Source organism: Gopherus flavomarginatus, chromosome 1 (genome assembly GCF_025201925.1).
Source record: "Gopherus flavomarginatus isolate rGopFla2 chromosome 1, rGopFla2.mat.asm, whole genome shotgun sequence".
Taxonomy (NCBI): domain Eukaryota; kingdom Metazoa; phylum Chordata; order Testudines; family Testudinidae; genus Gopherus; species Gopherus flavomarginatus.
The window spans coordinates 228888350-228913686 of NC_066617.1; the positions used below are offsets into that span (position 1 = coordinate 228888350).

The 25337-nt window shown below is 41.1% G+C and overlaps 1 protein-coding gene across 3 annotated transcripts in view; it reads left to right on the forward strand.

Annotated features, from left to right (window-relative positions):
- PHKA2 (phosphorylase kinase regulatory subunit alpha 2) overlaps positions 1 to 25337 on the forward strand; it is a 70077-nt gene that overhangs the window by 31084 nt on the left and 13656 nt on the right. For 2 of the 3 annotated variants that reach the window (XM_050936471.1, XM_050936470.1), the window contains exons 17-29: positions 201 to 345; positions 995 to 1073; positions 2107 to 2276; positions 2988 to 3161; positions 5275 to 5363; positions 6550 to 6683; positions 8581 to 8737; positions 10751 to 10830; positions 11477 to 11555; positions 11684 to 11813; positions 13212 to 13313; positions 15156 to 15274; positions 19957 to 20010. In XM_050936471.1, coding sequence (XP_050792428.1) covers positions 201 to 345; positions 995 to 1073; positions 2107 to 2276; positions 2988 to 3161; positions 5275 to 5363; positions 6550 to 6683; positions 8581 to 8737; positions 10751 to 10830; positions 11477 to 11555; positions 11684 to 11813; positions 13212 to 13313; positions 15156 to 15274; positions 19957 to 20010 — 1512 coding nt within the window. The remainder of the gene's footprint in view (positions 1 to 200; positions 346 to 994; positions 1074 to 2106; positions 2277 to 2987; positions 3162 to 5274; positions 5364 to 6549; positions 6684 to 8580; positions 8738 to 10750; positions 10831 to 11476; positions 11556 to 11683; positions 11814 to 13211; positions 13314 to 15155; positions 15275 to 19956; positions 20011 to 25337) is intronic. The other variant, XM_050936472.1, reaches the window with a different exon arrangement.

Consider the following 25337-nt stretch of genomic DNA (forward strand, 5'->3'; position numbering starts at 1 on the left):
TAGGAAAGCAGATGTTATACTTGGGCTGGTAAATTTTCATTATCGTACCATGCAAGGCAAGGTTAATTAGAGCTGTTTCCTTTTCAGCCTAGCAATGTCTATAGGGCTTTGATACATGACTTAAGGAATGAAAATGAAAAAAACCCTGAAAGAATACAAGCACTGATAAAGACTTAACTTACATGTTTTCTGCTCTCCAGTTTACTGATCACCACCACTTCTACCTGGCTCTAGACAATCGGATGATTGTGGAGATGCTCAGAACAGAGCTGGCTTACCTCACCTCTTGCTGGAGGATGACTGGAAGACCAACCCTTGCTTTTCCCATCACCCACACCATGCTCAGTAAATTTGATTTTGTCTCTGTGACTATCCCAGCCATAGATGATTAGTGTGGAGAAGTAGGAGGGTGAATCTGAGAACAGGCAGATTGCATGTCTATCATTATTTCTCTGACTTTAAACATTAAGAATAGGTTTGACTTCCTCTGGCTTGTGCCATATTTGAATGACAGCATGATGATTTATAAGGAATTTTATAAGGGTTTTTTTTACCCCTCCTGTCTATCCTTGCATCTCCCCACTGTACCCGTCCTGTTTCTATCTAAGGAACATTTGATATGAATTCTATTTGAAAGTTATCAGTGCTTTTGAATAAGTTAGACTTGTGTGCTGCCTTTGTAGCACTCTTGGCCTCTGTCTTGAACCTATGCCTAGTTTGCGTTGAAGAGGACAGCTAGTCTGTCTACTTGCTGGAAATATTTTAAAATGTTCCTAAATACTAAAACTAGTCCCCAGTTCAGCTAAGGACTTAATCACACACAGCTGTGTGAACACAATTGGGATCCTAATCAGTGACTCAATAGCAATTTTAAAATCAAAACTATTTTTGTTACTTATGAGTAAACTGATCATGTTAAAATGGTCAAGTGATTTAAAAATATTAAATAGACATTTGTTCCCAAACTAAATGAAACTTTTGTGTTTCTTTCTAGGCAATGATGGCTCTGACATTGATCCAGCAGTGCTTGCAACCATAAGAAAATTAGAGGATGGGTATTTTGGAGGGGCAAGGTAATGTCGCTGTCCAAAAGCCATTATTCCACTGTTTAAGTCCCATTTAAGCCCCCCTGTTTTGAAGATCTGAGTGGTTCATAGGCCTTATGCTAGCCCTCTCCGTAGGGGTGAATTTCAGTCTGAATTGTTACATGGGAATTAGTCACTAGTTGGAGTTACAAATAACAGCAATGTAAAGTTCTTAGCAGAACCAGGCCTACAGATCTAACATCCTATTGTTTTTATTAACAGATTGTTCTTTTGAGATTTCCAAGGCTTGAAATTAAATCTTAATTAAGCATCAGTAGTGGATGTTGGGGATTTGTGGGTTTTCAAAAACATGGTATAAAAAACAATGATCTTCTTTAAAATGCTTATCCATTTTTTGAAATTAAAGTTGCATTATATATGTGTATGTATGAGTAAGTGTGTAAACCCTCCTCCCCATCTCTCTCTCTCTCTCTCTCTCTCTCTCTCTCTCTCTTCCCCCCCCCCCCGCCCCTTCCCATTAGGTTATAAATAAAAGTAATGCTTATTTGTTTATTATTTCCACAATAGTTTTCTACTAAACTTCTCACTATTAGCATCTCTTGGAGCCTTAAATCAGCTTTACATCCTACCTGGGGCTTTTAATTTTTGTCAAAGGAGGCTGAACCCATGGTCTCAGTGGTGCTGAACCCTTTTCCATTAAACAAGTAGCATTCTGTGGGAATTCATTCCTGCTCCAAAAAGATAAAATTCTATCTCTTACTATATGTTATGTACAGCTCCTTGCACAATGGAGCTGTGACCTTGATTTGGGCCTCTAGGCACTACTATAATACAAATAAATAATAATAGCTTCATCATCCACCAGATCTGTGATTATTTACTGGGCACATTTATTATTTTGTTTCTTTGCTGGTACCAGTTATTGCCTAATTACCAAATGTGGATGAGACAGTGGGCCTGGGTGGATTTTGAAGGAGTTTCCAGGGTTGTCCAGTGAAGCACAATCCAATATAAAAATGGAAAGATGTTAATTCTTTCTTACATGTTTTCCTGTTCGCAGGGTAAAGCTAGGCAAACTATCAGATTTTCTTACCACCTCGTTCTATACGCATCTGAGCTTCCTGGATCCAGACTGTGATGGAAAACTATTCGATGATTCTAATGATGGCTGTGATAGTCCTGAAAGTGGATATGAATTAGAAGTTTATCCAAATGATTTCTTTGACAAAGGTAATAATCTTTAACTTGGAAGTATTGTGTGTCCTGTTGTTATAATTAACTCCTAAGTTTACTATAATACCTAATTTAGAGGAGGAAAAAAAGGTCTTTTACGAAGTGGGTATTCATCCACGAAAGCTCATGCTCCAATACGTCTGTTAGTCTATAAGGTGCCACAGGACACTCTACTGCTTTTATTTTCACTGTTTATGTGCATTTGACAGTTGATGATCAGTCGCTGTGTGTGTGTCAGTCACTAGTAGGGTGACAATACTCATATATTTCTTTGAGAGGGGAGCTCATGTGCACATTCTTCCCCAGCCCTCATAAGAGGGTATTTACCAGTAATAGCAGCAGCAAAACTGACAGTGAAGTTAGGTGTGTGCATGACATGTGTAATAGTGTTGCCCTATGACCCAGTCAAAAGACCCTTCTAAACATCAGCTAGAGAACCACCTCCCTTTCTTTCTTTCTTTCTTTCTGTTTAGGAAAAAAAATCCAGGAAATACTATTTCAAAGAGAAACCTACTAGAAACATGATTTTTGTTCAAGTTGTTCAATTAAAAAAAAAATCAAGCTGACAGTGTCCTCACTATGTTGTCTCTGGTCTCTGTCCTTTTTTGCCTTTCTGTGGAAAAAAGATATTGTCCCTCTAAAAGGAAGCACATGTCAATATTTCCAATCACTTATTTTAATAAGCCTTTTCTATCTGTCTTTCTCCAGAAAGCCAAGATGAGCTGGACCAGTATATAAATGATATACTGCAAAGCACAGCGCTTAAGTCCTACCTGCCTCCAACTTCAAAGAATGCTAATCAACCTCATGTGTTCAGTGCTGTTCACTCCATGCGAGAGATACTGTCAATAATGGCCAAGGCAAAGGGTTTGGATGTTCCATGTATGTTTTCTCTGGTTTTTTAAATTCTTACTGGATGATAAATGTGATAAATGTAAATAACAGAATTTTACAGTTGGTGATACAAGTAAATTGCAGTTGCTAGAAAGTAACAAGGTAGTGTGTTACTCTGTGTTCAGAATGATTGCTTCATAATTCCCTCAGTCCTATGTCATTTCACGGTATCTGTTCAATTAACGTGCCACGGAACTTAAACATTTCATATTGTCCATTTGGATTAAATCAGTTGCAATTAGACCCATTTATTTTGTACTCGTATTTGCAGGTGCTATTTTTGAGTGGAACCTACAATAACAAAAGACAGATAAAGACAAGGGAAGTGGGATACACAATGTGATTGGATGTATTGGGTTTTCTACATTTTGTTATTTTAAAGTGGACTGAACACTTTTTGTTTTTAATAAGAACATTGGGAAATGAAACATCTTTAACACCAGAAAATGGCAATTGATGTACATAAACTCCAGAATTACAAGAACAAATAACAAAAGGGCTGCATTGTAAACAATAATGGATAAATTGAAGGGCTATTAGATAATTTACCAGCTAAACCCATCTGTAAATAGACATGTAATGTATATGGAAATCCAGTGTCCATTGAAGTTAATGGAAAGACTCCACTGGACCTGGGATCAGGCCCTATATAAAAATATATATATATTAGTAGTGTACAAACCTGTTATCCTTATCCCTGTCCTTCATAAATAGCCTGTCCTGAGGCTATAATAAAAACAAGATGAAATTAACCAGGTGTTTGCCATTCATCTTCATCTGTCTTTTGTCATTTTTAGGTCCCAGTCAAGGAAAGCATATCCTTAACTCTATGCATATGAGTTGTGCTACTTGCCTTAGTTAGACTATTCTTGTGCTTAAAGTTTATCACACTCTTAAGTATTGTGCTAGATTGTATCATTAAACTGCAAGATCTTTGGCGCATGTATCATAACCTTAGTCCCAGATTTGGACCTTAGCGTCCAAAATATGGGGGTTAGCATGAAAACCTCCAAGCTTAGCCACCAGCCTGGACCTGGTACCTGCTGCCACCACCCAAAAAATTAGAGTGTTTTGGGGCACTCTGGTCCCTCTGAAAAACCTTCCCTGGGGACCCCAAGACCCAAATCCCTTGAGTCTCACAACAAAGGGAAATAATCCTTTTTCCCTTCCCCCCTCCAGGTGCTCCTGGAGAGATACACAGACACAAGCTCTGTGAAACTACACAGAGAGACTCCCCCTCTCTGTTTCCAATCCTGGAACAAAAAGTACTTTCCTATTCCCCCAGAGGGAATGCAAAATCAGGCTAGCAATCCAACACACAGATCTCCCCGATTTCTTCCTCCCACCAATTCCCTGGTGAGTACAGACTCAATTTCCCTGAAGTAAAGAAAAACTCCAACAGGTCTTAAAAGAAAGCTTTATATAAAAAGAAAGAAAAATACATACAAATGTTCTCTCTGTATTAGATGATACAATACAGGGTCGATTGCTTAAAAGAATATTGAATAAACAGCCTTATTCAAAAAGAATACAAATCAAAGCACTCCAGCACTTATATTCATGCAAATACCAAAGAAAAGAAACCATAGAACTTACTATCTGATCTCTTTGTCCTTACACTTAGAAACAGAAGATTAGAAAGTAGAACTACTTCTCCAAAGCTCAGAGAAAGCAGGCAGGCAGACAAAAGACTCAGACACTCAATTCCCTCCACCCAAAGTTGAAAAAATCCGGTTTCCTGATTGGTCCTCTGGTCAGGTGCTTCAGGTGAAAGAGACATTAACCCTTAGCTATCTGTTTATGACAGCATGGACTGTCTTTTACTGGGTGTTGGTAAAGAATCTAGCACAATGGAGCACTGACTCTGCTTGAGCCTTTGGGCACTACCATGTGATAAATCACATTGGATCAAGTCTCTATTTTTAAGGAGATAAGATAAAAACCTGAGTGTGAAGCTTGGTGTGTAAGTTACGTGTACCGTGTCCCAGACAGCATGGTTCTTGCAGTCTGATTGCTAGAGGTGCTTCTGACATTTTCACTCAGTACTATTCTTTTAACAGATGTTGCATTTCTTTTGCATGTTGATTGTTTTGCTTTTCAGGCGTTTCGATGACTCTGCCAACTAAAGTTTTGAACACTCACCGGAAATCTCTGAATCTCGTTGATTCCCCACATCCTTTTGAAGTGAAGGTGAGCTAGTGGAATGGTTCTACAAGTTCTGGAAGATCGTATTTGGAATGAATTTTTAGCCATTAAAGGGGTTTTTGTTTGGAAATTATACTTAATTGTGTGTTATTGAATGAAATGCTTCCTTTCCATTAGCGAAATAGTAAAATAACTTGTTATCTTTTAGAGGCAAATCCTGCCCCACCCTCTTCATAGCCATATAGGGATGATAGGCCGCGAGACCAGAACAATGGAGGGACAGCATATTAGGAACTTAGTGTGGTGTGCACTCCCCATCCACCATTGAGCTGTTCTCCCAAGAAGTTCAATTCACAGCAGCGTGTGGGTAGGGGGATTTGTGACATGGCGGGTGGCTATTGTGGCTTTACCAGCCAAACCTCACCAGGATGGAGATATAGCTCCAACAGAAGCTACTGCATTGTCAGCTGCAAAATGTTTCATATCCTGGAAGAATGGGATTCCGCCCCTTGCAGAATTCCTCTCTTCAAAGGCCAATATTCTCTTATGCATGTGGAAAAAGGATATGGTCCAGAGTTATATTAGTCATGCAGGACCTGACAGTTTATTAAACAGAATCACTTTCACCTAACCACAATTTTCCCTCAACTCATTTGCTGCCAGTTCATTGTATACGTTGTTTAGAAAATTTCTAAAGGCAATATCTTCACTTGAAAAGAACCATTTAGAAGTACAGGTGAAGAAACCAACAGAACTTGTTGGAAAATCTTCTTTTACTTGATTTCAACTAAATTTGTTAGTTTAAAAAATTATTAGATCAGTGCCCATGCACATCTGATTTATAAAGTTAATAACAAATGACAGGAGAGAGATGAGAATAGTTTGTTTCCTGCTGTTACAAAATGTCTAGTTTCTTTGGCCAAAAATCTTTCTCGCATTATAATATCTCTGCTGACTCAGTGGACCAAAAGTATGTGTGACCATAGACGGAATGTTCCATAGTAACTGCTATATTTTCTGGGATTAATCACCATCTCCACTGTAGCTTGATGCAAACCGCGTGGTGTATCTAAATTTCAAATAAGGAATTCCATTACTGTGCATTATGATGTCTTCTCCAGTGAGTAGCCAGAGCTAATGAGTTAGTCTTCCATCTGCTTATTCTTTCATACTTTTGTTGGTGTTTTGTTTTTGTTTTGTGTTTTTAATCTCTTCTGTCTTTGACCATCAGGATCCTGAAGCTGTTTTGCACTTGCCCAAAGATGATCATGGTGATTTGGATTGTGAGAAGTTAGTTGAACAGCTGAAGGAGTGCTCAACTCTACATGATCAAGCAGATATATTATACGTCTTGTATATAATAAAGTAGGTTATCAAGGGTTTTTGAATTGTCTCTTCAGCTTGTCTGGGAGTTCCATCATAGGTTTCCCAAACAAAAGCACAGATGCTGTAAACATTTCAGTCTACTTCAATAGTTTGTTTTTTATAGGGATATTTACAGGTACCTTAAGTATACTAATGCATATATGTACAGATTTTAAGTGAGACAGGTAAGAACACAGGGACTTGATGAGGAATTGTTTAGCATAAAATATGCACTGGCACTAGAGGCCTGGAACAAAACTCACTGGAATCAAATACGTAAGTCTTCTACAGTTGCAAAATACAGTACATGATACAATATTATTGTGTGCCAATAAGTTCACAAGAAGTTGGGGTAGAATTTTTATACACAGGTAGGTAGGCACGTGGATATTTGGTTCAGAATTGTTTCACTGTGTTATTTTTCAGTATATAAAAGAATATTGCTTGTCTGCATAGAGTACAAATGTCATTTTAATGAATTTTTCTTTGTTTCTTGCATGTTAAAGTGACCATTGGCTAAAATCCAACAATCCTCAAAATACTTTTGGGAATGTCTAATTGGAGCTGCTAAACATAGTAAAATAGCCCAGTGACTAAACAGGGTTGATGAGAACAGAACACAAATTTAATCCAACAGCGGTCTTGTAAGAGTGTATTTACTAATACATACTAATTTCTTCTTTTTATGTTGAAGAAACACTATAGGATCTTGGCAGAGAGTTAGCTTAAGGGTGGGGGACACTTCCCCCCATGCTGGGTTTACTTAATAGCATACATGGTCTTTTGTATACTTCTGTGTTTTGCTTCTCACAGCAGGGCCTTTCTGGGCTCTGGGATCTTTCTGAGCATATGTCTAGCAGCCTCATTTTTCTCCCTTGCCCTTTATATCAACCCACCCACATTTCCACTGTGTTGGGCCAATGTCAGAGCAACATCATCTTCCCAAAGGTAAGCCCCCTTCGATGCACTGCTTCCCACCAAAATTAGCTGGGGGGCACTCTGGTAATATTATTAAGCATAATCAACAGGGAGCCAAGTTCTTCACCATCATGACACTCTTGGAGGGAGTTAAAAACACAGAAGATGAACAAAAATTTTATCTGAACCTCTTCTTCATGCCCCTTCCAGAAGTTTAGAAATATGAAAGATGTAGTTTCCCAAGAAGAATGTCACTATTATTTCATTGGTATAATCTCCAGCAGTTTTTTCCAGAGTATTTGGATTCCTATGACCTATTGTTAGAGTGCAGAATTCTCAAACCCCAAACACAGTTGCAAAAATACACTCACTGCCTCTTTCAGCATCTTCACCCTGATGAACAGCAGCAGCATTACCGCCTTCTTTTGATGTCCAGAAGATGTCAAATCTAATAGGGTATAGTGTGGAAATTTGATGAACAACTTGAGAAAAGGCAACATGAAAAAATCTATGAGAAACCCTTGACACATTGAAGAAACTAATGCAATCTTCAGCACTGTTGGTGAAAACTGTTGTTTTTTGGCTTTGTCCTGCAAAGTGCTGAGCACTTTGGTCCTGATCCAACAACGTATTTAAACAAATCCTTAACTTAATGCATGAGAGCAGTTCTGTTGACTTCAGCGAGACTACTCACATGCTTAACTTTAAGCAAGAATGTAAGTGTGGGATTTCCAAAGAGATTCATGTGCCCAAATCCTATTGACTTCTAATACATGCCTAATTGCCCTCTGTGCTTGTAAATTCCTTCCCAAGTGATCTGTTGGATAAGGGCCAGACTGCTTGGCACCTTGCAGGATCATAGGGGAGTTTAGTTTCCTGCTTTCACCATCTGTCATGTCTCTGCATAGATGGTCTTTAGAAATCTGGGTTCTTTGATGCCCAGAAGCAAAGTTGTCATTTCTGCTTTTTCTTCTGGCAGAGGCCCAGACTGGGATACAGAGCTGAATGGACAGTATGGCGTCACCGTTCATTGTCTGCTCAATGAGCTTTACAGCAAGGCAGGCCTGAATCAAGAGTGGGGGTTAATTCGTTACATCTCTGGCATACTCAGAAAGAGAGTGGAAGTTCTGGCTGAGGTACAACGAACACAGATGTTGCCAATTTCTTCAGTTTTCCGCCTGTGTGCCCCAGAAACAGATATTCTCAAATAGTTTTGTCTATTAACACTCAAAACACAAATTACAATGTGGCCTATGTTTACCCCATTCTGGTTTTACCTTCCATCAAGTGTGTTGAAGCAAAGAGAATGCTGTAGTATATTTTAGAGCAGCAGTGAAGGCTTAGTAACCTTACAATAAAACTCTGCCTTTGAACTTTTCTGAGAAAGGTAAAATCTGAGTGAGGTTGCCCAATTATTTGGAGACTTGAGGGTTGTAGGTTAGTGAAGTGAGACTAGAAAGGTTCTGCAGTACTGGAGATGGTTAGATGAAGATTTTTTAAAAAAATAAAAAAGCGTCTTGATTATAGTAATTATTTATTTGTGTTACTGTAGTGCCTTGGAGCCTCAATCATAGAGTTTAAGGCCAGAAGGGACCACCAGATCATCTAGTCTGACCTCCTATACATCACAGGCCCTCAGCACCCGTGCACTAAACCCAACAATCAAAATTAGACCAAAGTATTACAGCCCACAGGAGACTAGACTGTTATGTGCCAAAGACAGAGAATAGGAGGGAGCAAGGTGCACCAGTGCCCAAGACCCCTGTAATGGCAGGGAAATCATAGGCCAGTACAAAAAGATGGTCCCTCTCCCAAAGAGCTTGCAGTCTAAAGTCTAAGTATATTGAAATATACAGGAATGACAAAACATCTGGAACTACGTAAGGAAAATGGCAGAAGTCAGTTGCCTACACATTAGGCTTGTCTGCATGTACAGCACTGTTGTAGCGCTTTAGTGACCAAGTTAATATGCTGATGGGAGAGCATCTTCCAGCTGGCATAGGGAATCCACCTCCATGAGAGGCAGTAGCTATGTCTACACTAGGGGTCAGGTCGGTATAACCATGTCACTCAAGGGTGTAGATTTTTTACGCTCCTGAGTGACATAGTTATACTGATGTGCGTTTGTAATGTAAACCGGGTCATTGATTTCATCCTCATCATTAAAAATTATTTCCTTTCAGCTGTCATAAATAAGTCTCCAATTGCCGTGCTTACACTTAGTTACAGTAAGTTCCTGAGATTTGCATATTGCTATCATTCCTAGCCATTTTTCGGCTTGCTTTTCATCCTGTGCAACAGCGTTGCAGCGCTTTGACCTCACACACACAAAGGCTACAGTGAGCAATTTGTTGTAACTGCACTGCATCATTTCCCTAAGCGTGGAGCATGTTATTTTCCTGTCTTCCTAGAGGGGCCACGAATGGCTAGCTGGGCATGGGGGCATTGAAAAATCTATAAATTAGGATGTTAGGACTCTGACAGTGGCGTGCAGAGGAGGATGAGGGTGTGATTAGTTCTCAGGGGGGTTGGGAAACACCACTCTGCTCTCAATGGGCTTTGATTCAGGGCCTTATATCTGTTAAACTAAACACCAGTCCTACCTTTGCACTAAGACCAACATAAAGAAGGTAACTTACAGCAGGACTGTGGGGGGTAGGGAGGCAGTGCCTATTTGGAAGTGAATTAAAGTGTCTAAACTGACTATAGGACAGTATATTACATACAGAGAATCTTTTTTTGAAGGCATGCAATTGTTCAGAGGCATTCTGGCTGTAATACACACATTCTCTCACATCCACACACACCAGTGAAGTTTTCTCATAACTTTTTATGTATTTTATCTTGTAAATAACGAAGTAATAATAATATAGGAAGGTTTAGAATACTCCATAGGCCAGAGCTAGCACCACTGAAGGTGAACTTGTCATATCTCCATTGGCTTCAGTGGACCTGTGACAATCGACATTCATGTACATTTAATCTACAATGGCTGAGGATCTGCCTCTGAACTGTACATTTAGTAGCAGATGCAAATACACTGAGGAATTACTGAAGAAATGCTTTTTTTTCTAGAATTAAAAAAAAAAGTATTGTTGCCATATAACTTAAGAGTGGGCTCTCTTGCTTTCTGTATTGGACTGTAATAGGCATGCACAGACCTTCTGTCACACCACAAGCAGCTTACAGTGGGCCTGCCGCCTGAGCCGCGTGAAAAAACTATTACTGCGTAAGTGTTAACTCTATCTCAGTCTGGATATCTTGTATTTCAGAGTTCCTACTGCTGATACAGTGTTTCTCTAACAGGGTGCTGGCCAGGAGAGCCTGAGCCAGCCCCCTGTTAGCCCAGATCCAATTAAGTATTCATTGGAGCTGGCTGAGTATGCCATGCCTAATTGATAGAAAGGAAGCATGTGTGGGCCTTATTAGCCAGGGGGCTATATGGAGGTAGCAGGAAGGAAGTTAAGTGGGAGAAAGGAAAGGGAGGAGCCAAGGGCTGTGTGTCCCTGTGTGCTGGAGAAACGAGTGGTCCCCCAGGTTGTTAGTTTGGAGCGGTCTGTAAATAAAAGGCGGTAGGAGCTGACACTGTAAATAAAAGGCACTGGTGATTGCACCCAGAAGAGGTGTCTGGCTGATTTGTGGGTGCAGGGGTCCCATAGAGAGAGGGCAAACAGGAGGCCCTCGTTACAGTTTCCAAATTATTAGCTGTTATTTTCAGAAGGAATCACGGGTCTGTAAGGTCTATAAAGCAACGTTGTTTTGGTGCATTTCAAGTTAGACACTTCAAATTAAAATCTCTACATCCAAACAGTTGACACATGTAGAAAATAACAAGCATCATAAGCATTCCTAACTGTCTGGTTCCCTTTCCTTAGCCCTCTGTCACCGGAAGAGTTGTCAAAGCTTATTTATGAAGCCAGTGGGCAAGACATCAGTATTGCAGTCCTTACCCAGGTATAAAACACGTGGAAGGAGTGGGGGGTTTTCATGCTGTACCTTCTGTTTCTTGTGTTGTCTGGTGCTGGCCAGAGTTGTGATGAAGGCCCCTGCATAGATATCCTTTGTTCATTTGCTCCTGCCAGGAGATAGTGGTATATTTGGCTATGTACGTCAGGTCACAGCCCAGCCTTTTTGCAGAGATGCTCAGACTCCGCATTGGACTCATAATTCAGGTGATGGCTACTGAGCTGCTTCGCAGTTTGAACTGTTCAGGTAAGTCCAATTGAACTGTAATACTGTAGTAAACATATATATCTCCTCTCCCCGCCCCCAATGATCAACATATCAGTTACATAGGACAAGACAAATAAATTGCTTATTATTAACATAGCCCTTTTCTTAAAAGATCTCTACCAAAATTCTCCCTTCAATAAACATCATAAAGAGACAATCCTGCGGGGACGGGCTTTAAAACATTCTTGGAAGGGGGGCTTTAAAGCATTTGGGGAGAGCTTTAAAAATCCTAATACAGTAATTCTATTTTTAAGCAGAGTCCCAATTTTGTGTGTGTAGTTTTAGATTTTATTTCCCTAAGAAAGCTCAGCTTAAACACAGTCTGTTTTTTAATTAAATCCTTTATCCAACACACACAGTTACAAATTTCAAAAATAATCTGCATTCCTAGCACCCTTTTGACATAAAGAAATACCCACACTCTTTTTAAAAATTGTCCTAGCCATTTAGATGATGTGCACATCGTCCTGCAGTACGGACTATGGGGGGGTGAACTGCAGCACACAGTAGTGTGCTATGCTGTAACTCCCCTGTGTGGAGGGTGCAGGCATGAAAGGTCCCTAGTGTGTGTTAACTTAGTCTAGTTTAGTGAGGGCTACGTTAACATGAACTAGATATGTTTTAGTTCAGGCCTGCAGTGTCCCCTTGGGGGGCGGAGGAGTTACAGTGCAGTACACTAGTGTGCGCTGTAATTCACACACCCCAAAGTCCAGACTGCTGGGCTGTGTAGTCAAGCCCTTCAGCTGCCCTAACTAAGTCACACTGATACCTGGTCTACAACTAAAACTTAGGTTGACCAATCTAAATTGCTCAGGGCTATAAACAATTTAGTGCCCTGTGCAGTGCTAATTAGTTAGGCCAATCTAACCCCACCGTAGACATCACTAGGTCAACAGAAGAATTCTTCCATTGACCTGGCTACCACATCTTAAGGGGGTGGATTTATTACTTTCTGTAGCTGCAATAAGTGTCTACACTACAGTGATGTAGCTGTAGTGCTTGTAATGTAGGCACACCTCAGGAAAATTCCGCTGTCCACATAGTTCAGCAGCCTTGCATGTGGCTTGTGTTTTGGGTGGTGGATCCTATTGTTTCAGCTATGTTCTTTCATAAAGAAGCCTTAACTGTTTCTTACATCTATCCTAATGAAGGGTAGCTGTCATACCCACTGGCTTCTATGAGGTTTTGCCCAAACCCTAGTACAAAAAGTAATTAGGGTTCCTTTTATGAAGAGTACCTCTTTAGGGTTTGTCAACTACTTTTTGCTTTCTTTAAAAAAAATAAGCAAGTATTAATAACAGACCATAACTAGGAATTAACCCTGTTTTCCTAGAAAAACTACAGTATGAATGACCTAGTATAGGATTTTTTCTCTAGGTGAAGAGGCCTCAGAAAGTTTAATGAATCTAAGCCCGTTTGATATGAAAAATCTCCTGCACCATATTTTGAGTGGGAAAGAGTTTGGCGTTGAAAGAAGCAGTAAGTTCTCTATTTCGTTGCTTGAATATGTTATAACTTGTGCATGTATATATTAAGAAAGAGCTATTTAGGTGCAGAATTTATTTTAAGTTTTATAAGCAGCAGTCTCCTCTTTAGAAATGTTTGCTGCAGAGATCATGATTATTTATGAAACACAAGGGTTTAATATCCAAAAACAAACATGCCTGTTATTTTCAGTACCCCAAGTATTATTCTGAACTATAGAATTTTTAATTTAGCAATATTGTAAGACCACTTAATCATTTTTGGACGCATCTGTGGAAATATGTGATCTTTCCGGACAGGAGGGATAGGATAAGAATTGTAGTGAAATTGCATCTAGCATTTTTATATGTACAAAGAGTGGTCTGTTTATAACCTATCTTGCCCCTCAACATGTGCATCAGCCAGGTGACATACCTTATCATGGCAGAGATAGTTTCATTGTTATGTCATCTCTTCATTTTTGACGCAGAGTAATCCTTAAAATGTAACTGTTCTAGCATTACTTGTGGCACCTTAGAGACTAACAAATTTATTTGAGCATAAGCTTTCATGAGCTAAAACCCACGAATGCTTATGCTCAAATAAATTTGTTAATCTCTAAGGTGCCACAAGTACTCTTCATTCTTTTTGCTGATACAGACTAACACGGCTACCACTCCGAAACCTGTTCTAGGATTGGGCTTTGGTGTGTGGTCATACAGCCCTTGCCACGTTGTTGTGCGGGGGATGGATGCATGTCTCAGTGGGAGCTTTGGGAGACATGTTAGATTAGGCATGGAAGGCCAGATTCCCAGATGGTGTAAATGAATGAACATCTGGAAGTGTGAGCCAGAGCAGCCCCTGCCTTACACTCTTTTACAGTGTACAATACATGCTCCCCATTCAGTATAGGCCCAGCTGTGAAGGATGTTACAGATGAGGAGGGGAATGGCCCTCTCCCCTCCACCTGTTTAGGGTAGGCTAGGGTTGCTGTCAGGACTAGCCAGGATCATTCTGAGCACAGGGACTAGGCTTGTGTCTGGTCTCTGTGTAGGGGCACAAAAGTGAGAAGCTCCTCGCGCTGTGTACCTACATGAGACCGGATACAACGTGTAGTGTTGGTTGATTTCAATTATGTGCACACAGTTAGGTGATAATTAAGGCTCATTATTAAACTTAAAACATAGATGTGGGTCTGAAACTGGGAGCTGATGAAAATGCTTGTGAATGGCAAATATTTATAGATGCTATAGTGCTTCAGTCATTTGTTCTGGGCATGTAATAGACATTGACAAAGCAGAGCTCTGTCTCCTTCCTACCAAACAACCATTTTTGAAGGTTCATCCTTTCACAGGGCTGCAAATCATGTCAAGTAACTGCACATCAAATTGTTTTAAAATACATGAATACAGAAAACATCATGCACTAAAATTAGCCCATGTCAAGTTCTCAGAGATATGCAGACAGACTTTTAAAATGAGAATGTTTAAGGTGATCAGGGTTGAAGGATTTTGAGAACAAAAACATCTGGCCTGTCTAAACTTCAAAGGGTATATCGAGAGTTCCCAAGAATTCCTGAGTGGCATTAGAACTGGCTGCAGATTCCCACTAGCTTTGAAAATTGGGCCAAAATATTTAAATATGGATTTAGAAGCCTAACTTTAGGCCATTCTGATTTGAAAGTTTGACTTACGCTTTTAATCTTATTGGAAGTAAAGAGATATCATGGAAAGTGAATAGTCCTGAGATACAATGTGTTTTTCCTTTAATTTTGACATACAGTTTTAAGTTGTATTCTTATTATTACTTAAACATAGCTACGTTTAATCTAGAAAACTGCCTTGTTTCTTTTTTTAGTGCGGCCTCTAGATTCCTCTACCTCCAGCCCTGCAATTTCTATTCATGAAGTGGGGCACACTGGAGCAACTAAAACAGAAAGAAGTGGCATTACTAGACTGAAGAGTGAAATGAAACAGGTGGGAGGATCTTCTTTTTTGTGCATTCTTTAAGCAGCACAGGATTTATGAAAGTCATTTTTTAAACTCAGGAGACAAAACTGATTATTTTTTGTTATATCTAGTCCCTATTACATTCATGGTAAATTGCAAACTTTTCCTGTCTGTTTTATTATTTGAAGTAGTAGTGGCTGTTTAAAAAAAAAAGGGAGGGGGGGAGGGGAGGTTGGGAGGAGGTAAGGAAATCAATATTTTTTCCAAACCATTTTCCTTTTTGGTTTTAATTTAAAATTCTGAAATTAGCATATTTCAACCAGCTCCTGGTTTGAAGCATTAAGGGCACCTGATAGACCAAGGGTACGTCTACACTACGGGATTATTCCGATTTTACATAAACTGGTTTTATAAAACAGATTGTATAAAGTCGAGTGCACGCGGCCACACTAAGCACATTAATTCGGCGGCGTGCGTCCATGGTCCGAGGCTAGCGTCAATTTCCGGAGCGTTGCACGCTGGGTACCTGTTCTGTAGCTATCCCATAGTTCCTGCAGTCTCCCCCGCCCTTTAGAATTCTGGGTTGAGAGCCCAGTGGCTGATGGGGCAAAAATGATTGTCGCAGGTGGTTCTGGGTAAATGTCGTCAGTCATTCCTTCCTCCGGGAAAGCAACGGCAGACAATCATTTCGCGCCCTTTTTCCCTGGATTGCCCTGGCAGACGCCATAGCACGGCAACCGTGGAGCCTGTTCAGCTTTTTTTTTTTTTTTTTTTACAGTCATCATATGTGTACTGGATGCCGCGGACAGAGGCGATACTCCAGCGCTACACAGCAGCATTCATTTGCTTTTGCATGATAGCAGAGATGGTTACCAGTCATTCTGTACCATCTGCTGCCGGTGTAAATTGGCAATGAGATGACGGTTATCTGTCCTTCTGTGCTGTCTGCTGCTATCATGGGTGACCCTGGCTGAGATCGGCCGGGGGCGCAAAGGCAAAAATGGGAATGACTCCCCAAGTCAATCCTTCCTTTGTGGTTTCTAAAAATAGAGTTAGTCCTGCCTAGAATATGTGGCAAGTGTACTAGAGAACCAGTGTATCAGAGAGCACAGCTGCTCCATGTCAGATCCCGCAGAAATGATGAGCTATATTGCCATTCACGGGGGGTGCCTCTGCAACAACCCCACCCGTTGCTTCCCTCCTCCCCCAACCTTCCTGGGCTACCATGGCAGTGTCCCCCCCCATTTGTGTCATGAAGTTATAAAGAATGCAGGAATAAGAAACAATGACTTGTTAGTGAGATAAAATGAGGGGGAGGCAGCCTCCCGGTATTATGACAGTCCAGGCTGGACATTAAGCGGTGCAGGGGAGAGGAGCCCAGCATGCCGCTGCTATGATAGTCCAGGCATGACAGAATCTTTTCTTTACACAGGAATGGGAGGGGCTGATGGAGCTCAGCCCCCAGTTGCTATGATGAGGACGGTTACCAGCCGTTCTGTACCATCTACTGGGAATGACCGAGAATCATTCCTATTTTCACCCAGGCGCTCCTGGCCAGCCTCACTTGAAGCTAGCCAGGAGCACTCACGGCTTGATAAGAAGGACGGTTACCAGTCCTACTGCACCGTCTGCCACCGGGCAGGGGAGAGCAGTGGATACTGCTCTTCACTGCTGCAGCATCGCGTCTACCAGCAGCATTCAGTAGACATAGGGTGACACTGAAAAAAGTCAAGAAACGATTTCTTTCCCTTTTCTTTCACGTGGTGGTGGGGGGGGGAATAAATTGACGATCTATTCCCTGAACCACGCCGGACAATGTGTTTGAACCTACAGGCATTGGGAGCTCAGCCAAGAATGCAAATACTTTTCGGAGACTGCTGGGGACTGTGGGATAGCTGGAGTCCTCAGTACCCCCTCCCTCCCTCCATGAGTGTCCATTTGAGTCTCTGGCTTCCCGTTACGCTTGTCACGCAGCACTGTGTAGCCTGGAGATTTTTTTTCAAATGCTTTGGCATTTCGTCTTCTGTAACGGAGCTTTGATAGAACAGATTTGTTTCCCCATACAGCGATCAGATCCAGTATCTCCCATACGGTCCATGCTGGAGCTCTTTTTGGATTTGGGACTGCATTGCCACCCGTGTTGATCAGAGCTCCACGCTAGGCAAACAGGAAATGAAAATCAAAATTTCACAGGGCTTTTCCTGTTTACCTGGCCACTGCATCCGAGTTGAGATTGCTGTCCAGAGCCGTCACAGTGGTGCACTGTGGGATACCGCCCGGAGGCCAATACCATTGATTTGCTGCCACACTAACCCTAATCCGATATGGTAATACCGATTTTAGCACTACTCCTCTTGTCGGGGAGGAGTACAGAAATCGGTTTAAAGAGCCCTTTATATCGATATAAAAGGCTTCGTAGTGTGTACGGGTACAGCGTTTAAATCGGTTTAATGCTGCTAAAATCGGTTTAAACGCGTAGTGTAGACCAAGTGCAACTTCCCATCATTCTTACTTAGGTAAAGATTCCATTCGCAACAAAGTAAAGGTTTGGCTCAAACAATATTCATACTTGTATTTTACACCTCTGTTTTTTTCTGGCGTACAAATCTTTAATGTCTCAGATAAAGAACTCTGTTTACGTTAGCAAATGGTAGGTTGGAAGGCAAACATTTGTTTAAATTAATTGCATAACTAATTTTTGATTCCAGATGAATAGGAGGTCATCTGCTGATGAAAAAGTAAAATAAATCTGTATGTTCATAAGAAGGAATGTTTTTCTCCCTCACTGCTGAATTGGTGTCATCAGGAGGAGGGAGAAAACTTGTTCTCCTTAGCCTCTAATGATAGAACAAGAAGCAATGGGCTTAAACTGCAGCAAGGGAGATTTAGGTTGGACATTAGGAAGAAGTTCCTGTCAGGAGAGTTAAACACTGGAATAAATTGCGTAGGGACGTTGTGGAATCTCCATCTCTGGAGATATTTAAGAGTAGGTTAGATAAATGTCTATCAGGGATGGTCTAGACAGTATTTGGTCCTGCCATGAGGGCAGGGGACTGGACTCGATGACCTCTCGAGGTCCCTTCCAGCCCTAGAGTCTATGAATCTATGAATTATTTATACTTGTCCGGGAACTAAGAGGCTTTTTGTATGCTCTGAATACAAAATGCTTTAACATTCAAGTAGTAAGTGATTTAATTAATATGGTGCAGTTTTCCAGTGCCACTGCTGCTAGTTTGTTGTTGTGAGCAGAATGACCTATGTTCCAGTATCTCCAGAGGTCTAGCAATTTATATCAAATTTAGAGTGTGGATATCAGTCACATGGCAAGTTGTGAATATCTGAGTTAACTGCCTTTCAAGTAGAGAACACATTATAATGTCCTGCCTTTTGGAATACTTGACTGGCCATTAGATGGCAGCATTATATTGTTCTACATAGAGATGTAGCAAAGTTGCAACTTTCTCTTGAAGTTTAAAGGTGGGAAAATGTTTCCTGAGATTAGTCGCTTTAGAAGGAGAGGTGCCATTTCTGCACAGAAAAGGAATTGAGTGGTTTCTTTCCTGCTGAGGAGAGCTGAACTTTTTCCATTCATGTTGATTCCCAGTAGGTTTTGTTGAGCCATCTGGAATATTCAACCTTTTGTATCGGGGGGTCGGCGGGAACTGCCTGTTAAAGACCTCAGTTGATGGTGAACATTTTGATTGTTTTGACCTTAGACTGTTTCTATATTGGAGCCAATTTTCAAATATGCTTAGCATCTCCAGCTCCAATTATTGATTTCTTTGGGTGCTCCATACTTCTGAAAATCAGTTCCATTCCTTTAACAGCTTATCTGAATCATTATTGTTTTAAAGAAAGCTATTAAGAATACCCTTAGGTGCTGACCAGCATCTAATCATTTCTCTTGGAAAACTGCCTCACTAGGGGTATGGCTACACTTGCACTTCAAAGCGCTGCCGCGGCAGCGCTTTGAAGTTTCGAGTGTGGTCGCAGCGCCACATCCTCGACGGGTACTCCACATCCTCTATGGGTGTACTCACGTACTCCACATCCTCTACGGGTGTAGATTGCCGCGCTGGGAGCTGTGCTCCCAGCGCTGCGGCACTGTTTACACTGAGGCTTTATAGTGCTGTATCTTGCAGCGCTCAGGGGGATGTTCTTTTCACATCCCTGAGCGCGCAAGTTGCAGTGCTGTAAAGCGCCAGTGTAGCCATGGCCTAGTTTTGCTAAGCATTACTGACCTGACTGGCAGCTTGCATGATTTGATAGCATGGGATAACTTTCTTTCTAGCACTAATATAAGGTAAGGGATGCTGAAGAGAAAATGCTTGCAAATCGACCCTGCATCGTGTGGCGGCAGCTGCATTCTGTTTTTTATCTCATTTGGGTTTTTATGTCTTTGTGCTATCTGAGGTAGATTCTGTGAAAAGCTTGTGATAGCATAGTAAGAGATGAATGTAAACCTCTGAAGATCCTTAAACATAAAGGGTCTAATTGTGATTTCACTTTACTGTAAATCAGGAGTAACTTCCCTGATTTCAATGAAGTTGTACCAGTGTGAGAGCCCATTCTGACCCAAAGAATGGTTCTCTCTTAAGTGAACAAGTGAGTTTAATTTTTATTGCACATTTGTTCCTTTTCACGTATGTGTCACTTTCATCTGTTTGTATTGTCATGACTGACTTTTTTTTTTTATTTCTGTTTTGTAGTTCTTTTATGGGGGCCATTCCATGTCCAGCAGCATGCACGCTTCCAGGTTCACGGTAAAATACCATTGAGAAATTTGCAGTCTGTTTCTTTTCTCCCTTTGCAGGCAGTCTAAACATAACTTTCAGCTTTTCTTATGTGAAATGTATGTGGTTTTTTTTTAACCCTAGCTTTTTGTTTCATTCACCTTCATGGACAGCCAGTTCTTATTTTTGGTCTTTTTTATAACAGAAATCCTGTTTTCCACATTCTTCTAAATTTTCAGAGTTATGATGGATTTAGCTACTTGACTAGGAGCTGTGTGGCTAAATTCTGTGCAGCCCTGAACATTTAATGGTAATGTGGAAATATAAGTTTAACGCAATTTATTCTCGGGAGGGGGGGTTGTAGTTATATAAATTTTGAATTAATAGAAGGAAAGAGATAATAGTACTGGTTAGAGCAAAGTGTGGGCCAGTTTCCAGGTATTGTAATATCTCGCCCTTCTATTCCACTCCTGTTGGGATAAAACTGAGGAGTAATTTTGTCTACTAGGGACTTGGATGAGATTCCCTTCAAATTCACTTTTACTTCTCAATCTAAATAAGAGTTTGAAATTAGGCCTGCCTTTTCATTTGAAGGATAAAGCATGTTAATTCATTATGCTAGCTGCTCCTTAACTCCCAAATTCTCCCAGTCTGCATGGACAAATAGCCATACAAGTAAAATGACAAATGTTAGCTATCTTAAGTGGTAGGATAACAATTAACACAGGGTCTACCTGTACTACACCAAAAGACCAATTGGCTTCACTCTGAAGGCGAGTACATAGATGCTGGAACTAGGGGTGCTGCCACACCTCCTGGCTTGAAGTGGTTTCCATCATGTTGTACAGGATTTACAGTTTGGTTCAACATCTCTCAGCACCCCCACTATACAAATTGTTCCAGCACCCCTGGTTGAGTACAGCTAAAATCTTCAATATTAGTAGCTGAAAGGTTTCACTTTTATGGGCTCCTAATTCATATCCTCAAGTATAACTTTGCAAGATCTTTAGTTTGTTTTAATACTCAAAAAATAGAATGTTTCTTCATTTCCAAATAACTCTCAAAAGTGACCAACTATGCTTAATAACTTGCTGCACTTTGAACCAAGAGTTGTACACGCTCGATGCAATACATCCCTTTTCAGTGGGTTTGCACCAGATGTAGGCATCATTTACAACCTGGGAGGTTAAATGGTACATAGGATTTGGGCTGGCCACTGTGGACAGGGATAAATATCACCCACTCTGAATATTGAAAAGATTACTGGTCCAAATCCTGGTCCAGTACATGAAGATGAATTTAAACCCATGGCTTTCACTAGTGTGAATTTCTTCTCCAGCCATCCATCTTTCTTCAAGGCCTTTAATGGAGAGATCTTCAGCAACTTCTGCTCCAACTAGGCTCTCACTCTTAAGAGAGAAGGGAGCTCTTGTCCCCTTCCCATCATGCCTTGCTCTAGTAACCTGCAGTTCCCAGATGCCCTCTCTGCTTCAGGCCCTCAAATTCCCATCATGCCGCAGTTGACAGCAGAAACCTGAAACTGGGCAATGCTAGACCTGGAAGCATCCCTTCACTGTCTTTAAAGGGACAGTAAACTCCATTATTCTCACACTCACCCACCCTTTGAGGTTTTGGCCAGTGGATCCATGTGTACACAGACCCACAGTGCATGCTACGCCTCCCAAACCCCATGGATATTGTACAATGTACCATCTCAAAACACTTTTTTGATGCACGCCATGTACCTCTTTGTGGTTTCTCCATGGCCTGCCTGACTCCTGCATAGTAGAGGTGTTGCTTTGCAGTCCTTCTGCACCAATGCATAGAGGGTCAGAATTTGGTCCCATATTCTCAGTGCACTTGATTCAATTGTAGTGAGTTATTAAATGAGATCTGGATAAACTGCTTAGTCAAAACAGGGACAAATGAAAATAGTGACTGTGCACACAGTAATTAATTCAGCACAGGCACTCCTGCTGAACTCCTTCATTACTTAAATGTCATCTCTGCTGAAATGGAGAAAGAAAGCTTGACTGTGCACCAGTCAGGATGCTGTACAAAGAAAATGAACATACTGCATCAAACCAGCAAAGGTAAGCTGGTGGGCTTTTTTGTTGTTGTATTGCATTAGAAGGAAAGGCCATTGAGTAGGTATATCATGTTTTAGAATTCAAGTCTGTAGTTTTCTAGCATTCTGATCCTGCAGACCTTATTCTGGCTAAACTTCCACAAATTTCAGTAGCAGTTTCCTTTGGGAAAGGCCTGTGGGACCAGATTGTCAGTGAGCTCCTCTCTAGGCAGTACTCCAGGCGCAGTTATACCTGGCCCTGCATGGGTATGCAAGAGTGGGCAAGGAACCTTTCTTACCTTAATACAGAACTGGGCACAATCTAGTTGACTGGAAGGTTTATGCAAGTCTAGAGCCACAGCTAGTGCAAGACTCTTCCTTCTTTGCACAGGACAACAAAGCTGGTTATATGCATGTGCATCACCTTGTCATAGCATAGTCTCTCTATGCTCTTTTTTGGGCACAATACATTCAGAAACTCTTGCAATAGTCTCTGCACCACTCCCAATCACCACTGCTCCCTAAAAGGCACCCACCAATTTAGCCCTGAGAGTGTTTAAACAGATAAACTGTGGAAGTTGTCCACACTAGGCAGGAAATCCCATTTTAATCTATGCACTCCGTTCTGGTCATGGAACAGAGCCTGCCTCTTAAGTATTTCCGAGTTAGATTCAAAAGAAAAGTCCTGTGAAATATGAAGATGTCTTAAGTCATTAAATTTAGATTTTACATAATTGTCTTTTGCTCTAACTGGCTCATTTGTCCAGTTGGTTGACTTGAAAATGTTTGTGTAAGCACCAACAGATACAGTATCTTGGTCTAGCAGTAGGAGTCCAGCTATGAAAAGTTGCTTCTTCCTTCCCAAAAAAATGGGAGGGACTGCTTTTGTTACTTTGATTCCACCTTTAAGACAAGGGGATACCCTCAAAGGCACCAACCCCCAGATGGAGTACCATGAAGGATATTTGTAAGCAAGGGGAGAGATGCTTGCTTCTCTGTAAAAATCTGAGGAAGATAGGAACATTGCCCAGGAGTCGTACAGTTTAGGAGGATTGAATGATTCATGTATTATAAGAAGATTCCAGGATTGCCAGGCTGAGTCAGTGTGAAGCGATGGAAGAAACTATAAGCAGGGTTGAGAGGTGTTGTTTAGAATGTCACTAGGTTCAATCCCCACTGGGTTCCATGAGCACAAAAGATGGAATGTTGGCATCCAAAGGTTCTATGGCAGTTAGAATGTGACAGTTGAGCAGAGGAGGTGGGAGTAACAGCTACATGGACTAACAAAAAGGGAGTGGTGCCTCCAGCCGGGGGCAGCTCTGTGTACGAGCTTTGGGGAACAAGTACAAACAGCAACATGGCTCGTTACAATACCCAGTGCATGGAAACAATAGCCCCTCAATATTACCTACCTACGTGTCTTCACTGTCTGATTTCCTATTCACTAATACACGCTGCTGTGTGGTGTTAGCATGTTTACTGCTGTGGCGTTTTGTGTGTGTTTCCCGCTGTGGTGTTCGGCAGAATAGTACACAAATGTACTGGTGTGAAAGACTGCCACAAGTACTAAAATAATCTGATTCCAAGCTGTACAGAATTGGGCACAAGTGTAAACAGTTCCCATGTGTACTGCAATATGATGGCACTGTTACCAGGACCACTCTGAGGTTTGACCACCTAATGCCAGCTAGCAAGCAAGCTACCCATGTTGGCCAGAGAGAGCCTAAAAGAAGGAAAATGCTGTGGGAAAAGAATCAGATAGAGAGCAAAGGTGGTGGGTTTACTTGGCCTAAATGCCATACCCATATGACAGCACTGGCTTTCATCTACTGATAGTGTATGTGTGATTTATTGAGTAGTCCCATGTATCAAAATGTGGGCCCTTGTCTCTCTCAACCTATGATGCCCTTTGCAGTGCATTCCTTTAAATGTGTGGCTTTTGCTTCCCGAGGCTGTGGACTGGCAGCTGAAGAATGCCAGAGCTATTCTTATGCAAGAAGAAATGAGGGCTTCTAATGCAGAACACATGTGATTTCCACTGGCCCTGGAAATAAGAATTTAATGATGGTGCCCCAACTTTACAGATAACAAAGAGCAGTAATCTGTTTGCCCAATTTGCTCATGATCAAGCCTGAAAGAGTAAATAACAGTGAAATCAAGAGCAATAATGACAGTATGTAAGTCTGACATGTGAAGAGATGTAATATCTTATATCTTCAATTATCATTTCTACAAGATAGATTCTGACCCTTGTAGCTTCTTGCAAAAGTGCCTTCTTGAAATTAGGGACCCATCATTTGTCTTAAAACACAACTGCAGATCCTATAATGTCTTTCACACCAAAGACTGTGGTGCAAAGAATTTATAAGGTCTGCAGACATGCTTGGCAGAGCTAGTAAGTTCCACAAACCAAATAAACTCATGTTCAAGGAAGATATAGACTCAGCTAGCAAGACCAGACGAATGTTTAAAATTCCAGGAAAGGTCTGATGGGGGAAATGCCATTTCTGCTCCTGGTGTCTCCCAGAGATTACTGAGATGGTCCAATGGAAGGTCTCCTCCTAGGGTATGAGGGCCTTCCTTTGCCTAGCTCTACCAGATAGCCGCAAAAGAAATCTGTATCTAGGTATCAGGAAACTGGAAAAAGCCCAGGTTGTGATAGTTGCCCCATATACTGCACTAGAGGGGGCAGAGAAGCAATCAAAATATTTGTCAAATGGACAGATTAACAAACATCCCTTGAGCGTGGATGGCTGGATCCCTCTCCATACACATATACTATGCAGTGTGAGCAAACAAATCTACTAATGTGTTCTGTTTAGTTTAAACATTTTTGCATGTCTGTGACCTTTTCATAGTATACCTTAAAACCACCATTGAGCTTACAACATATTTACAAAAAAGTTACAATTCCTTCCTACTACTTTTAGCTCTAAAGTTTACCTCTAGCCAAATCCCCAATATGTATTTTGATCTCAAGCTAAGGAGAGTCCAGCCTGTTTAGTTTTTGAATGGGAGAGCAAGGGGAAAGTAGCCGGTGCTGCCAAGTCAGAAGTGAGGCGTTTGTTCCCAAGTTTAAGTACTTTAACAGCAGCGCCACTTAGAATTAGGATTCAGTCTGTGTGGTTGCTCTGTCAAGTAAAGACATCCCCCCCACCCCCACCCCAACCATGATAGAAGACTTTTCTAAACTCACTTTATTAATTGGGTCAGATGAAGCTGCAAAGTCAAGCTGATTTTGTTTTGCTGACTGCTCATTGGCTCATTTTGAAATTGAGGCAAATAAGTA